This window comes from Taurulus bubalis (genome assembly GCF_910589615.1).
Source record: "Taurulus bubalis genome assembly, chromosome: 8".
Classification (NCBI taxonomy): domain Eukaryota; kingdom Metazoa; phylum Chordata; class Actinopteri; order Perciformes; family Cottidae; genus Taurulus; species Taurulus bubalis.
In genome coordinates this window covers 21,029,076-21,045,219 of record NC_136596.1, presented here as the reverse complement: position 1 = coordinate 21,045,219, position 16,144 = coordinate 21,029,076, and the positions used below count along the sequence as shown (strand labels likewise).

General features: G+C 40.7%; 3 protein-coding genes across 4 annotated transcripts; 1 reads left to right on the top strand and 2 right to left on the bottom strand.

Moving 5' to 3' along the window:
• Positions 1–2,138: 2,138 nt before the first annotated feature.
• hint2 (histidine triad nucleotide binding protein 2) lies at positions 2,139–4,778 on the bottom strand. 2 transcript variants are annotated; one of them, XM_079221758.1, is made up of 5 exons: positions 4,686–4,778; positions 3,438–3,575; positions 3,206–3,310; positions 2,525–2,597; positions 2,139–2,421 (listed from the first exon to the last, which is right to left on the bottom strand). In XM_079221758.1, exons 1-5 carry the CDS (start codon positions 4,713–4,715, stop codon positions 2,330–2,332), a joined length of 438 nt encoding a protein of 145 aa, XP_079077884.1. In that variant the 5' UTR covers positions 4,716–4,778; the 3' UTR covers positions 2,139–2,329. The 2 variants fall into 2 exon arrangements, with proteins under 2 accessions (XP_079077884.1, XP_079077883.1); XM_079221757.1 differs by lacking the exon at positions 4,686–4,778 and adding an exon at positions 3,810–3,965.
• mrps30 (mitochondrial ribosomal protein S30) lies at positions 4,728–8,682 on the top strand. Its single transcript, XM_079221755.1, has 5 exons — positions 4,728–5,432; positions 6,061–6,206; positions 6,715–6,820; positions 8,135–8,311; positions 8,408–8,682. Exons 1-5 carry the CDS (start codon positions 4,823–4,825, stop codon positions 8,665–8,667), a joined length of 1,299 nt encoding a protein of 432 aa, XP_079077881.1. The 5' UTR covers positions 4,728–4,822; the 3' UTR covers positions 8,668–8,682.
• A 1,030-nt stretch (positions 8,683–9,712) lies between these two features.
• On the bottom strand, positions 9,713–15,608 carry emb (embigin; the record flags this gene model as incomplete). Its single annotated transcript, XM_079221756.1, has 9 exons — positions 9,713–9,849; positions 9,944–9,974; positions 10,062–10,179; positions 10,864–11,025; positions 11,234–11,370; positions 11,611–11,693; positions 12,067–12,250; positions 12,344–12,421; positions 15,536–15,608. The coding sequence occupies 9 exons, from the start codon at positions 15,606–15,608 to the stop codon at positions 9,789–9,791; spliced, it is 927 nt and encodes a 308-aa protein (XP_079077882.1). The 3' UTR covers positions 9,713–9,788.
• Positions 15,609–16,144: the final 536 nt, after the last annotated feature.

Sequence of the window (16,144 nt, the reverse complement as noted above, 5' to 3'; positions counted from 1 at the left end):
ATTTGTCTCTATATGTGCCCTGCAAAGGACTGGCGACCTGTGCAGGGTGAACCCTGCCTTCGCCCAATGTCAGCTGGGATCGGCTGCAGCGCCCCGCGACCCTTAATAGGATAAGCGGTTCGGATAATGGAATGGAATGTATATAGAAAGCAGTGTGTTAAAGAGTTAGATCTTCTCATGAAAAATGAGTGGTAAAAAGTCCTGTAAGAGTCCTAAGAGATAATTGAAAGCCCAGAGTAATTACAGATGATTAGTCTCCGTATGTAAGAATCCCTCAACTCATTGTGGAGTTTTTTTTCAAAGAAAAACTTGTTGAACAAACAATTAAAAGTCAAGCTAGCTGCTCACATAGAGTATTTCCTTCTCTTAGTCAAGTGTTTGTCTCAAACCCATAGACCATGCAGCCCAAAGGTGAATGAATTCAGTTCATTGTGTCTATACATCAAAGATGACAAAGTGTGCATAGCAGTATATTTTTCTACGATTTATAATCCAAAATCCTGCAATTCAATAACAATCAGCTAAAGGAGAAAAGGAGCTGCAACATGTCAGTAATCAAAGCTATTCAAAGTGCATCATCCTTATACAAGACAATGGGGAATTCAAGTCTTTTTCACAGGCTGCAACATCAAAAGACATTTAAAAATTAAAAGGTTTCCTACCTTCTTCTGGGACAGACCTTATTGTCAGTTTTTGTCAGGTGCAGGACTGACCCGGATCAACCTTTGCACGGTGCAGGCGCTCAACTGTTACTCCCTGGAGGAAGTATCAGCCGACAGAGAACTTGCTTTACTGCATACCAATTTCTCCTGCACCCACGTCTCACATCCAACGCTTTAAAGACTTACGCAATCCTCTGAATAACTGAGTCGACCAGTTAAAGACCAACAAGCTTGACAAAAGGTTACTGCTCCCCGAGCTGAAGCAGACCTGGACACACAAACATCCTGCGACTGGTAGAAACCCGCTTTGTTTATATTATTGATACTAGCAAACAACTGCTTGTGGGTTTGTGTGTGTGTGTGTGTGTTTTTAGGGAGTATTTAGACTTATATCATCACTAATCTATTCATGAAGACAAGTCATTGTCATATATGCATGACTGGACCTGTTAAGGGTAATAATACAACTAGAACTTTTACGGTAACTATAAACTAAAAGTTATTTAAGGTTCATTAGGAGAAATGAGACTTTGAATCATAAAAACTGTTATTTAACAGTTCAGCAAAACTTGTGTAACTAACTTTTTCTACCTGATAGACACATGAAGAAAGAAGAGTCCATGATTTCGACTTAAAATGTCCAAAGATCTTGTTACGTGCTAATAGAGCCCTTCTGTCTGATAGTCTGGGTTAAAAAGTCAATATGGACGAGAGTTTAACTACCTCACATGCACCTTAACAGACACTGATGTCACTAAATCACACCACCCAGTGACACCATATGTCCAGACTCTGACCCTCACTGCTAATAACTGAGCACATGCAATCTGTGGAGGTTAGTTGAGAGGTTACTGAAAGATTTGTTTGAATTCTCTTCCTTATTTGAACTCTGTGCTTTCTCAGCTGCAAAGTTAAAACAAATAGTTTGATGTAAATCACTGACTAAAACCTGACCAATTAAAGCTTGAATGAATCAAACAATTACACAACATAGATATACATTGTTGTCATGACTCAGACATATCTATGTAGTTATGCATTAATATGTATAATACATGAATAGATAGGATTAAACTCAATATTCCAGCACAATCCACATTCCTGGGTGGGAGACACAAGGACCCCACTCCCGCTCTGTCTGAGAGAGGGGGAGTAAACATCCAGTTTGTGTGTATGTATGTATGTATATGTATATATATATATATATATATATATATATATTTATTTATATATACATACATACATACATACATACATACATACATACATTACAATTAGGCCTAGAATAACAAGTAATGGAGCTTTTAGAGGTGTTTATTACTATTTGATGCTCCTGGAAGAAGTTTATGAGTTTAGATTGCGTCATAGACATTTCAGTTTGATAATCCCTCGGTGGATGTCGGCTACATTTATTCCAGATGCGAGATGTCAGATTAAAGAACTGAGTTGAGTTTTAATTTTTCCATAATAGGAACACCGTCTTTATTTGAAGCCGTATCCCGTCTACATTTTTATCTTTCATCTTTACATTTGTCAAAATCAACATCGTAACATGTCATGTTTTTGCCTGGTGAAGTTAGTCGTTGTACAGAATGACGGGATGAGGATGCGCTCACAGGATTAAACACTTGAAAGTAGCCTGAATAGACAAGAGACCCATGAAACCCTTATCCTGGTGGCCATGCCATCTGTCTGCCTCCCAGGACGTGGAGGTGAAGGTGGTACACTGACTGAGCACCGTACTTTCCGTCATTGATCACTGCAGAGGACAGAAAGATACCCAGAATTCAATGTGCATGTATATAAACGTGCCTGTATTTCCTCATACTGCGTAGAACTATAAACCCATGTCTGTAACCTACCCACTCTGTATCCTTCATCGAGAGATTCTTGCTTTGCCACATTTTTGGCAACAACCAACAAATGTCCCAAGAGCTGAAAGTTGAAAGAAACAAGAGCTGAAGACGTGATTTCCAATGCACGTTTTTTTTAAAAAGATGAACATTTTGAGTCTGACTGGTCAGAGAGGACATTTTAAAATGTAAAATTGTTTTGCTAAACTTTATTATAATATTTTTGACTGTGGTCATAACTTCAATTTTTTGAATAAGATGAATGCAAGTGAGTTGAACAAAAAAGGGAGTGGATGGACACATCACTAAATGGCCTAAAGTACTTTCACAAACCTGTCACACCTGTTTGTTTACTTCTGGTCCTGGGTTGTATTCTAAATAGTTTGGGGAAAGGCCCCTTACTTTGAATTAAGGGCAGCTTAATGCAATATAAAAGATTATTTGTGTGCTCAACTGGGAGTCAAAAAAATCTGAAATAAAGTAGTTAAGTTCCAACTTTGGAGAGATGCTTTTCATGAGTTTGGTGTAAGAATTTGTGCGGAGCCCAGTGGAGGATGTTATAGCAGCAGATGGGTGGAAAGATATGTGCAACAACCACACATGGGTGTACTGTTTGGATGCCCACCATCTCATCACCTCACAACCACTGAAGAGGATCAGCGAGTATGAGACATGGATGTTGAGATTTACCTCTGCGTCATCGTCTCTGGCCTCACTTATTCTGGGAATAGGGACCCTTGGAATAACCAGGAAGTGAACAGGGGCCTGTGGGCTGATATCCCTGAATGCCAAACACTGATAAAACACAGAAAAACAACGTATATGAACTTTCTCTCTTAACAATTATATGCTGAATGATCTCTGACCTCAACGTGTAACAGGGTCGATGAGACAGCACGTGTTGAGGAGGCTGGCTGTTTACCTTCTCATCCTCATAAATGATGTCTGCAGGGATGCTTTTATCAATCACTTTGGAGAAGATGGTTGGAGCTGGGGAGCCATACTTCCTGCTGGCTTCCTCTGCCAACCTCACCTCGTGACCTTTGGTGCACAGCGGTCTCTTTGGGTGCGACACACACATCACACACACAGGCAAAATAAAAGCTCCGAGCTGGAAAAACTGCTTGCTTTTGCATACACACAAACAACGTATGAACCAAACCTCTCGGTGGGTGTGCACCGCGTGCTCCTACATGCACCACCGGGGCTAGAGGGACAGGTGTTGCCAACATGCTCAGCTGCAGTTAATTAAAATAAAACCTTTATAAGAATGAAGCGTTACATCTTAAGATACCTCGGCTCGACAAACACGCTGCAAACGCTTGAGGTGAGTCGCTCTGGTCCCGATTAACTGCGTCCGCAAAATCTGCCGAAAATACATAACTAGCGAACCAGGTAATGTAGTATTTCCGACGTAAATATTGCAGGGTTAACTAGTTTTTCGACCCAACACTGTAGTCCAAAATGGCAGTTTTTAAAACTGTATTGTACGCCGATGTTGCCTTCACGTACTCTCTTGTAATGTTGACTTTTTCTTCTTCTTTGAGGTTTATTGGCGGTTGGCAAACAAACGAATTGGTGCATTACCGCCACCAGCTGGCATGGCGTGGGGATAGATTGTACTTATTATTACTTATTGTACATTATTTAAAGTTAAAATACACTAATACAAATTTACGGAAGCGCATTGCATTCACTGGATAAAAAAAATAGACCCCTTTTCTCGTAATTACGACATCCTGATCTCGTAATTACGACATCCTGACCTGATTACGAAAGGTGCCATACTGTCCACTGTATGGCATGTATGTGTACAGGCGTCTTCTTAGACGGTTCCGTTGCCTTAGCTAGTCCTTGGGGATCTAGGATTTTTAACAGGTTCTTTGAGTCACTGGCAGAATTATAGTCTGGAGTCTTTAAGTGATGGTTCGTAAAGGTTTATTGAACTCACCGTAAGAACTATGAAGAAAAACGGAAATAGCAGTTGGTTAGCTTAAGCTCTGACACAGACAAAAAACGTAACAATCTAAAACAATACCTTGTGCCCATATCAGCCAGGTGCTAAACTAATACATCCGTAACCTTTTTATCACTGTTTTCCGTTGTTATGGCAACTTTTTTGACTTAGTACCACATAATTATGACTTAGTATCTCATAATTATGACTTACAGGATCCATAGTCAAGCCACTGATACACATGTGTTATTGTATCTCGCCTGTTCGTCCAGCAGGGGGCGATCTTGTGGGAGACTCATAGCTCGCGTGTCAACGGAAGAAGAAGTTCGAAGTCAAGTCACACAAGAAACATGGCGGCCCGCACACGGCTGTCCTTGCTATTCCCTAAACAACTGCCTCCGCTTAGAAACCAACGGCTCGCCCACGCGCAGGCCGCGGTAAAGGAGCCCGCGTACCCGCCTGTCGTCGCCTCCCTAACGGCTAAAAGCAAATCTGCCCGCTTGCGGCAGGTCGAGGAGCATGTGAAGAAGATATGCGACTCTCCCGTGGAGGAGAAGCTCTCCCTCATCACTCGCATCCAGCGGAAGAAATTCGTGGTTTACCCTCAGACTTTCGCGCGGAACGCAGATAGGTGGTACCAGCACTTCACCAAGACCGCGTACGTCCCGGGCCTGCCGGAGAGGTTCACCCCGGGCCCGGAGAGCAAGACCGAGCGGGAGGACAGCGGTCCGCCAGCCGCAGCTCAGACCACAGTGCCGTGGGGTGACCAAGATGCGTTCGCGGACATCCGTTCCTTGGTGTCTCGTGTGATTCTACAGGAGCACTGGCACACGAATAAGCGCAAACCTTTCCTGTACAGAGAGCAGGAGCAGATGGTCGGACCTTTTCTGAGAAGCCTGGTAACCGGACTCTCCCACAGTTTGGCCAAATACAACCCGCTGCTACGCTTCTCCAGTCTGGGTACGAATCACTGATCTGAGACCAGTCCAGCTGTGTAGACTTAAGCTGCTCGTCCTCCCACTTTGGGACCATGTGACCTTAAGGTCAAGGTCTTTGTGCCTCTTTAAATCTACATGTGTGATAACACTGTGAATGTGGTAGGTTAGTTTACTATATGGACCAGTAAACAAGGTTGTTACTTATTTTTACTGATCAAAAAGAGCAGGTTATTGATAGTTTTGATTCAACACCTCTGCAATAATAATGTGACTTGGTTGCATTTAGTTTGGAGAACATATTAACCCACGGTGTCTTTCAATTAGTCTTTCAAGAAAAAAGGTACATGACAGCTTGCTGATCAATTACTCGTTAAGTCAATTATCAAGTTAACATTTAAAACATTTGCTGCTGCACCAAATGTATGATTTAAATAAATAATTGACCCAAAAATATGTTGGAACAATACAAATGTGACCAGACAGTCAGTGCTTTTGATACTCAAACAACTGCCCAAAAAGTTAATTATCAAGATGCTTAAACCAAAGTCCTACATAGGCTCTAGTTTTAGATCACAATAGCAGTATTGCTGTGCATTCATTCCATGACTATTTGACTTCTGTAAGTCATGTTTTGTGTGTTTCTCCATCAGATATTGCTCCCAAGGTCAACTTTTATTGGAGGAGAGGACAAGGAATCATCCCAAAGGGACACCGACGAGGCCGGCAAGAGCCAACCAGGTTCCAGATCGATGACCAACCGCAATGTCAGATCAGGATAACTCAACAACTACAACAGGTGGACGTCATTCCCAAATCTTAGTGATGTGTATGTGTGTGTGTGTGTGTGTGTGTGTGTGTGTGTATATATATATATATATATATATATGTGTATATATGTATGTGTATATGTGTGTGTGTATATGTATATGTGTGTGTGTATATATATATATGTGTATGTATGTATATGTGTGTGTGTATATATATATATGTATATATATATGTATATGTGTGTGTGTATATATATATATGTATATATATATGTGTGTGTGTGTATATATATATATGTATGTATATATATATGTGTATGTGTTTAATTTTAATACATGACAAACCTACCAAACCGGAACCCTCATATCATTGCTAACCACTGAAGGACACATCATTTAATTAAACAAACACTGAAAGCTGTTATAAAATGTTATAGAAATATAACGTGGCACATCAGAGACAGAAAATATCATTAATAGTTGCCGTTTGATATCGAACATTCATGTGATTGTTCACTTTTTGTTTTAATTTCTTAGTTTGCCCCGCTGGAGGCTTCTTATGCAGCCGAAGTTCCAGAGGTCACGTATGCCCCTAACCTGATGCCTATGTTCAGAAGGCAGTATGACAACAACATCTTCACAGGTAACACCACAGAGCAGTAACTAGGGTTGGGTTTCAACACGTCCGGTACCTACCGGACCGAAAAGCAACGCGTGATTTAGACACGAGCACGAGCTTTTGAACGTCGTCCTTGGCTTGATGGAACAAATCTCTCCAGTTGATATTAATGATGACGTGTAGTCCAGTAAAGCAGCAGTTTTAGGATCCAACAGTGTCTGAGTTCTGTTGCACACGGTCCCATCAGGCCACCTGATGCTTGTGTCTGTTCTTTTTTTTAAATATATATTTATAGTTTGAAGTTAAAAGGTTTGAAGCTGTAGTTTGAAGTGTGTTTTGTATGTACTTATTTATGTATATCTATAGTATACTTTAAACAGTTAATAATATTGTTCAATTTGAAGAAAAATAATTGCCTTGGCAATAAAAAAGTATCGGTTTAGGCACCGGTATCGTTTTAAAAGTATCGGTTTAGCACCGGTATCGGAAAAAACCCAAACGATACCCATCCCTAGCAGTAACATGGGTCTTACTTCATACTGACTATGGGGTTTTTGAAGTCGCCAAAACAACATCAATTGAGCATGTTGTATTCTGGCTGCTTTTAAAATGTTTCTGTTACGCCTTGCTGCCACTAGAGGGCGCCAACATGCAGCTGTTTAGTCACTCAAATGCAAAACGTCTAATCTGCTGACATTTTCTCTGTGTCCGAGTCTGAGATGGTTGTTTTTTGTTGTTTCTGGAGAACCCATGACACAAAGCAAACATTGGTTTGGTGTTTTGCTCTTACCATTTATACTGGTCTAATAAAGTGTAATAACAGTAACAGGTGTAGCCTGGGACTTTCAGGTTTATACTGTACGTTCCAAGTTAAGTGCTGTCCTGTTTCCATTGATCATTAACACGTTTCTTTGTATGCAGCAGCAGCAATAAATAATTTCTACAGCTGCAACTAACGATCATTTTCATTATTAATAAAACTGTGCTGTGTGCTCAGGTTAATCAGTTAATTGTTTGGTCAATAAAAACATGACGAATGTGCATCATGTTTCAAGTTTTTGGCTTGAAAATTGACTTGATATGCTGTTTGATTCTCCTTTAATCAAAAAAGTGTTGGAGCTCCGGCCTTTTCTGGCAGAGATAGTCCATCTTTGTCGTTTACATAGAACAGATTTCATGACTAGGCATCAATCAGAGAACGAGAAATATTTTATTTATTTTTATTGTATTACCTTTAAACAAAGGTCATTTTAAACTGGGGAAAAGCATTTTTCCTGAATCCCTCCTGTCAGCTGTTCTCGGTTTACATCAGCCCTGTCCTCTTGGTCTCACCTACAGGTGCCAAGCTCCCAGACCCGGCATGCTACGGTCACACTCAGTTCCACCTGGTGCCCGACCGGTACCACAGAGACCGGATGGCTCGGCAGCAGCAGTCTGATCAGGTGGAGGTCTTCCTCAGAGCCAATGCACTCGCCAGCCTGTTCGCCTGGACAGGGGCTCAGGCCATGTACCAGGGTGAGTTATCAACACAGGAAGGAGACGCACACAGCTTATCCTACCATTTAAATAAAGTGGACAGCTGGTGGTCATACGTCCCTCTCCCCTTCGTAGGTTTCTGGAACCACGAGGACGTCACCAAGCCTTTCGTGTCGCAGGCTGTGATCACAGACGGACAGTTCTTCTCCTTCTTCTGCTACCAGCTCAACACGGTGGCTCTCTCTGTGGAGACGGACGCCAACAACCCCAGGAAGAACCTCCTGTGGGGCACCGAGAGCCTGCGACTGTACGAGAGCGTGCAAGACGGAGAGGTGGTCGGTCTGAACGATGACGTCGTCAAGCTCCTGGTTCAGTTCCTCGTGAACCAGCCGTAGGAGCTTTTAAAGAACACAACGTGGTGGACTTGAGGAAGTTTGTCAGATTGTATAAATTGTAATGTTCAGAACAGCAGAAACGTAAACGTTAAACAGGCTCATGAGTATGAAACTGAAGAATTAGTATTATAATGTGCAGACTGTAGCCTATTTATGCACAAATAAAATCACGCTTTTCAAATTGACACTGTATCTAACAATAATGGGACATCATTGCACTCATACACACACTTTACTTTGAAAGAGTACTTCACTGACTTGGCATTGCACTCCTGTAACATTGGACTTGAGAAAAAAATGATCCAAGTCGATGCAGCAGAACCAGAGATGTCTTTTACTCCACGTATTCTTCCTCCTCGTTCCTCTGGAGCCACAAAACGTTTTTTACAACGGTATCTCTTCTGTGTGTCTCAATAAGGCCTGTGACCAGACTCCCATGTGTAAAATTGGTGGCGTTCCCCTTTAAGTGAGCTCTGTCTCCATATCGGCGAACACAAAAGCTTTGATAGTTATTTGAGGCAGTGACTTGTGTATTTTTAATTTGCATGTTTACACAAAGCGACAGGTGCAGGATGACACTACAGACAGAAGTCAGGATTAGAGTGGAAAATTACATTTCTGACGTTAACATGAAAAACACATATGCATATATGATTAAATATCTTGATATACAAGCTATTATACAGCGTGTTAGGCACACAACACTCGAAGGGTAAGCTGATAAATCGTTGCAAGCACAGTATGAATGGTTACTTCAGTGCTTTTTCTTTCTTTTTTTACTGTGTAAGGCACTGCTCACAAACCATAACACAATAACAGAAGTAAAGAGAAGTTGAGCTTGAACTTGTTCCAATAAAGCAAGAAATACACTTCCTTTTTGAGAGAGAGGTGTGACGCGTGTCAGTTCTTCCACAGGATGTGGGTGCATATGGGGTTCAAGACAAACCGGTAAATGCTTTGGTCGACTAGTTACCATGACAGCACTGACTATTATTAAGTGGTGGTTATTGCACTTTGTTTTTGTGAACACACGTATAGAATAGCTGCTGAGATGTGGATTTGAAGCTTCAAATCAATGATAATCGAGATATGTCAACAGTTTTGAAGAAGCTTTGGTATTTTTAAATGTTCCGCTGCCTCATTGAAGAACTTTCCTCCGGTCCGTTATTTTCCGCCCGAGTCCTGATGAGGGAATAATAAATGTAAATCATTAAAAACTACAAGTATATACATTAAACTTCTTTAGAGAGATCAGCACCATTCCCTTAGTACTCACTTTGTATTCATTTGGTCAGTGGTCCCATTTCCTGAGAATGAGGCAGATATTTTCAAGTTAAAATACAACATGCGGTTCACACGGAGCACATGAAAGTATCAGAGTACGGTCTGACTACCTGCGGTGGAGTTTTTCTTGGACTGACTTCTCTCGTAGAGCAGAATGGCGGCGACTAGGACGACCACTTCGATCACGATGGCAATGAAGGGCTTCAGAGGCTCCTGGAAGTTGATGACCTTCAGCAGTGGCGGAAGACGTGTTCAGATTTTTTACTCGAGAAACATTGACACTGTACAACAATGTAAAAATACTCCATTGCAAGTGAAAGTCCTGCATTCAAAACTATAAAGGAGTATTGACAGCTTAATGTACCTTCTACGGATGAAGTCATAATTCCATTGTACATTATTAGATGTTTAATACTGATGCATGAGGAGCATTTTATTGTTGTAGCTGATTGAGGTGGCATTAGTATCAGCTGCTTTATACACAGGTGTGTACTTTAGTCGGGTAATTCTCAACCGTGGGTCCTGGTCACCTTTTAAAGGGTCATGATGAGACGATTAATGAGGTAGAAAAGAAGAAAAAACTAAGTTTGCTTCACACATGTATACATGTTTTGGATTATTCTCTATACTTTTTGTAAACTATTGGATATGTGTATTCATTTGGTTTGTTAATATGAAAGCATCTGAGAAGTTTAAAGTAGACGCTGCCTTTTTGTTCAAGGCCACAAGCAGAAAAAGGTTGACAAACACAGTTTTGACAAGATTTTGTATTTTATAATCTTCAAATGTAACACGCAATTATAGCTATTAGATAAGTACAAGTATAAATCAACCTAAACTAGATACACAAAGTACATTTGTACTTAATCACAGTAATTGAGTTAATGTACTTAGTAACTTTCTACGTCTGACCTTCAGCTCCACGTGGCTCATCGTGGTGCTGATGGCGTACACCGCACCGCAGTAATACAGGCCTCCGTCAGCCTCCGTCAGGTTGTGCACCACAAGTTTGGTCTTCTTCTCTTCGTTTCTGATCTCGTAGCGAAGAGGCTCTGCAGCCGCGAAGATCTGCTCCTAGAACAAATATCAAAACTCAAAGGGGTCATGAATGTGTTCTTGCATTTATTATTCAGATTCACAATCTTTCACCGGAAAAAAATAAATACAACCTTTTTTTTATTAAGTGAAAAATGACATCAATACATATATTCAATTTAGACACACCACAAGTGATTTCATATATTTGACACGGAGATATGAAGACTCAGAGCAGCTCACCCACCTTGTCGGTACCGTTGGCTTTGTACCAGTTCCAGGTGTTGGGTTTCGGTTTGGATTCCTCCATTTTACATGCTATCACCACAGAGTCCCCCACATAGCTGACTATCGGTTTATCCCGCACCTCACCGATCTGTGGAGCTAAAGGACAACAAGGAAAAAGATTGTGAGAAAAGATCGTGAGAAAAGATCATTGTTTATCCTGCATTGTGTACAATTCAACCTCAGTTACTCTGTGTAAATATTGATGTTCATTGTGAAAGGGACTTGAGCTGATAAAAATACAAATGCAGGCTGGACAGTGTAACAGCATACAATATATTCTGTAACATTTTACATTATATATATATATATGTACTCAAGAAAGGATGTGATCTGTACCAGACAAAACAAACTCTATTTTTGCTTCACTTCCGAACAGGCATGAGTAACTCCCAAGGCTTTCTTCGCTGACGATGCTGAACCTGTAAAGCAAAACATATATTAGTATTATTAAACAGTATTAATATTATTTTAAAAAGGTCAGAAGATAATGTGCTTTATATTCTTGTAAATAAAATAAAGTCAAAAGTTTGGACTGCAAACTGATTTTAAGACATCTAACTTAAGTTCTTAAGCTGCTGTACATTAAAACATACATTTAAGTTGTACAAAATATAATAATATATGCATATTATACATTTATTTGGTAAATCATGATGCACACATGCATGAATAACAATTAGCAAATGACTCAGCACACAGTGGATCACGGTATTTACCTATCAAGACAGCCAATTCATTCATTTAGCCATGTATTGTGTTTAAGCTGATGGAAGAATGAACATGTGTACTCACACTCGCTTGAGTTTATACTGATCGCCCTCCATTTGCACTGTGACACGGCTGTTCTCAACCTCATCCCCATCTTTCCTCCAGAACCCAGTTATGTTTGGTAGTCTGTTCTGATTACCTGTCCAGGTACACTGCAGTGCCAGGTTGACCGGATTCAACAGTTCAACTTTCTCCGTGTGACTTTTACCTGCAAGAAGCACGGAAACGATGGGAAAATCAGAATGAACCTTATGACCGGATAAAACACTCTGCCATAATACTATCATTTGAAAACAGCTACCTTTAAGAGAAACGCTCCTTTCGTCTGTTGGCAGGGAACTGATGGGGACCAGCGGTGGGGGCGTTGGACCAGATGTTTCTGACGGGAACACAAATAGTTAACACACTCAAACAAAACATGTAACACTAACTGATAGTATTCAAAGTAAGTGGGCTACATTATATCTAAAACAAGTTCTAACTTGGGCGTTGATAAGTTGTCTGGAAGAAAAGCGGTCGTTGTCAGGATATTATTGATCATTGCTAAGGCATTGCTGTGTGTGGGTTATGATGGGTTTTCTAGATGGCTGTTAGGAATCATTTCTGTCATACGCATTGAATGAGTTGTAACTCTGTTATGTACATCTATTGTACTTATGTCCATCCGGGGAGAGGGATCCTCCTCTGTTGCTCTCCCGAAGGTTTCTCCCCGTTAAAGTATTTCTTGGGGGGATTTTTTTCTGATCCGATGTGAGGGTCCCAGTGTAACAGGCCATAGTATACCGAACTATACCTGAGGTTAGAGGGGCCTAGGATAGATTATACCCTGGGTATATTTTAGCCTAGGCTTTATACTCCTCAGGCCAGATTATACCCCCATGATATCAGTGATATACACAATAATTACTTAATTTTTCAACATTTTATTGGGGGTTCAGCTTTGTCAGGTAAGTTAAGTGAGAAAGCAAACTGACTTAAATCTTAAAACTCTAAAACATAGATTTGTATTACTTCGACCAGAAAAACTGAAAAAAATATTAGACTTCCACAAAGATCAAAGATGACTACGTCCTGAAACTCCAACTTCCAAGACTAACAAATCCTTGCTACAATAAGAATGTTCAAAGTTAAACACTGATAACAACATCAAAATGATCAGGCTTATTTTCTATGGGTCAACCAATCCATCGACTTATGTGTGGATGACGATGTCGCAACTCAACAGATTCGCTGTGGTCATGATCTCTGCATCAGTTGCCCGGACTCCATCACGAGACATGCCAGAGGTGTTCACATATTCATTCACATTTTGGTTCAAGTAGTCCTGAAGAGTTTCTGTCAAGTCAGTGTTCATGTGGTGGACGACTTTATCTCTGAGAAGGGAGCGGTTGTCCTCTGCTCCTGTCAGGATGTAGCCGTTCCCATCACCTTTGGTTTTTTTATGTATGCCGTGGTTGTCCAAGGTCCTTTGTGTGTCCACAGTACACAACCTTACCAAACGTAAGGCCAAGAGTGGTGCTAATTACCTGACACCCCCGGGTATAGTTTGGCCTAGGACCGTTTATCCCCTGGGTATACTCTGGCCTGGGCCAAACTATACCCAGGTTTAATCTGGACGGGGTTAATTTGGCCCGTTACACCTGTACAGAGGATGTCGTATGTGTACAGATTGTAAAGCCCTCTGAGGCAAATTTGTAATTCGTGATTTTGGCTTCTACTAAATAAATGTCATTTAATTTAGTTGTTAGGTTGCATTAGCTGGTTGTTTTCCACTCGTTGATGTCGTCAGTGGTCTCTAGGGATGCTGAGCTTCCCAGAAGGTTGTATTGCTGGTGCAACCCGTGATGGAGGTGGAGCTCGTGTTCAGGCTCGGGCACCAGCTGGTAGATTGCACTAGTTGTTTGTTAGGTTGTACTAGTTGTTTGTTAGGTTGCACTAGTTGTCTGTTAGGTTGCACTAGTTGTTTGTTAGGTTGCACTAGTTGGTTGTTAGGTTGTACTAGTTGTCTGTTAGGTTGCACTAGTTGTTTGTTAGGTTGTACTAGTTGGTTGTTAGGTTGTACTAGTTGTCTGTTAGGTTGCACTAGTTGTTTGTTAGGTTGCACTAGTTGGTTGTTAGGTTGCACTAGTTGTTTGTTAGGTTGTACTAGTTGTTTGTTAGGTTGCACTAGTTGTTTGTTAGGTTGTACTAGTTGTTTGTTAGGTTGCACTAGTTGTGTGTTAGGTTGCACTAGTTGTCTGTTAGGTTGCACTAGTTGTTTGTTAGGTTGTACTAGTTGTCTGTTAGGTTGCACTAGTTGTTTGTTAGGTTGTACTAGTTGGTTGTTAGGTTGTACTAGTTGTCTGTTAGGTTGCACTAGTTGGTTGTTAGGTTGCACTAGTTGTTTGTTAGGTTGCACTAGTTGGTTGTTAGGTTGCACTAGTTGTTTGTTTGGTTGTACTAGTTGTTTGTTAGGTTGCACTAGTTGTTTGTTAGGTTGCACTAGTTGGTTGTTAGGTTGCACTAGTTGTCTGTTAGGTTGCACTAGTTGGTTGTTGGGTTGCACTAGTTGTTTGTTAGGTTGCACTAGTTGGTTGTTAGGTTGCACTAGTTGGTTGTTAGGTTGCACTAGTTGTCTGTTAGGTTGCACTAGTTGGTTGTTAGGTTGCACTAGTTGTTTGTTAGGTTGCACTAGTTGGTTGTTAGGTTGCACTAGTTGTTTGTTAGGTTGCACTAGTTGGTTGTTAGGTTGCACTAGTTGTCTGTTAGGTTGCACTAGTTGGTTGTTAGGTTGCACTAGTTGTTTGTTAGGTTGCACTAGTTGGTTGTTAGGTTGCACTAGTTGTTTGTTAGGTTGCACTAGTTGATTGTTAGGTTGCACTAGTTGATTGTTAGGTTGCACTAGTTGTTTGTTAGGTTGCATGGTGATTCTGTGTTCTTGATATGCATTGAAAATCTCTCCATTGCACTTTTCATACAAAGAGGTGCAGCACAAAGTTATTGTTGCGTTGTAATGATGACGGTAAAATATACATGCTAAACCAAACAAAAAACAAAATGGCAGGAACAAATGTAGAAATAGACAAAATAAGATCCAAAAAGTTGTCCTCTTTCAATTTGCAGGGGTATTTTAAAAAGAAGAAAAAATAATCTTCAAACCTTTAATCTTTACATTAAAGGTCACTTGGTACATAATGCATTATAACTTTGATTATGAATTTGCCACAGCTATATAAAGTCTTTTAAATTATTCTTTATATAATTCTTTCTAATTTTTTAATACATACTTGTTATTGGTTTTAATTTAGAGTCTCATGATAATGTAATCAAAAATAATAATACAAAATAAACATTGACTATCTGCAACTTTCATTTTAAAATGTGGTAGATACAGTAGTACGTGATGGGGTGGCAATCCAATGACATTTTCTCTAACTCCCCACAAGGTAACAGATTATTTACTGGGGAAGGTTCTAACACAACCACACGCAGCCAAAATGAAACAGTCATTTACTTGTATTGATGTCTCTGCAGGAGACGAGAAGCAGGAGGATCTGAAAAAGGAGCTGCTTCCAGGAGGCTGCCATGATTATTATCCCTCTGTCCTGTCCGCAGGCAGGTTTATCCCTCCTCTCTCCGCCTGCTGCATCGTCTAAAAGACACCCCCCGCCCCTCCTCCCACAGCTGCACAAGTGACGCAGCCAGCGTCACTTGTGCAGCTGACTCCATCCATTATTCAATCAGACACATATCTCAACACTGTGTTGCAGTGTGCTGTCCTGCACTGCTGTGCATGAACAGAACATGCTGAAATAAACCCTGCTGTGCTTTGAAGCTGAATGTTGCTCTGTGTGAATACAATGTGCTGCTGTTATGTTGCTACTGTGGGAGCTTTCTGCAAGGTGACCTTTGGTGTTATGTGACAGGACATGACCCTCGTGAAAACGGCCAGGAATGGAAACCACAACTACTACTGCTGTAGTTGGGTTGCTTTTTCGTACATTTGAGCTTTTTGAGCATAATCCAAAACCCAAACTTTTGTTTAGGTACTTGAGTAACTCAGTGCTTCTGCTTGTGTAGGAAACTCACAGCACAAGAAACAACCCCGATGAGCAATATCTAT

What these genes read in the sequence shown, in the direction of transcription:
- hint2 (XM_079221757.1), bottom strand. Translation starts at nt 3,896, where the DNA reads ATGTATTTTCGGCAGATTTTGCGGACGCAGTTAATCGGGACCAGAGCG. An exon ending in TCATTTATGAGGATGAGAAG is followed by an intron (nt 3,311 to 3,437) that starts GTAAACAGCCAG and finishes GTGTTTTATCAG; the next exon opens with TGTTTGGCATTCAGGGATAT. An exon ending in CCAGAGACGATGACGCAGAG is followed by an intron (nt 2,598 to 3,205) that starts GTAAATCTCAAC and finishes TTCAACTTTCAG; the next exon opens with CTCTTGGGACATTTGTTGGT.
- mrps30 (XM_079221755.1), top strand. Translation starts at nt 4,823, where the DNA reads ATGGCGGCCCGCACACGGCTGTCCTTGCTATTCCCTAAACAACTGCCT. An exon ending in GCTACGCTTCTCCAGTCTGG is followed by an intron (nt 5,433 to 6,060) that starts GTACGAATCACT and finishes TTTCTCCATCAG; the next exon opens with ATATTGCTCCCAAGGTCAAC. An exon ending in TAACTCAACAACTACAACAG is followed by an intron (nt 6,207 to 6,714) that starts GTGGACGTCATT and finishes TTAATTTCTTAG; the next exon opens with TTTGCCCCGCTGGAGGCTTC.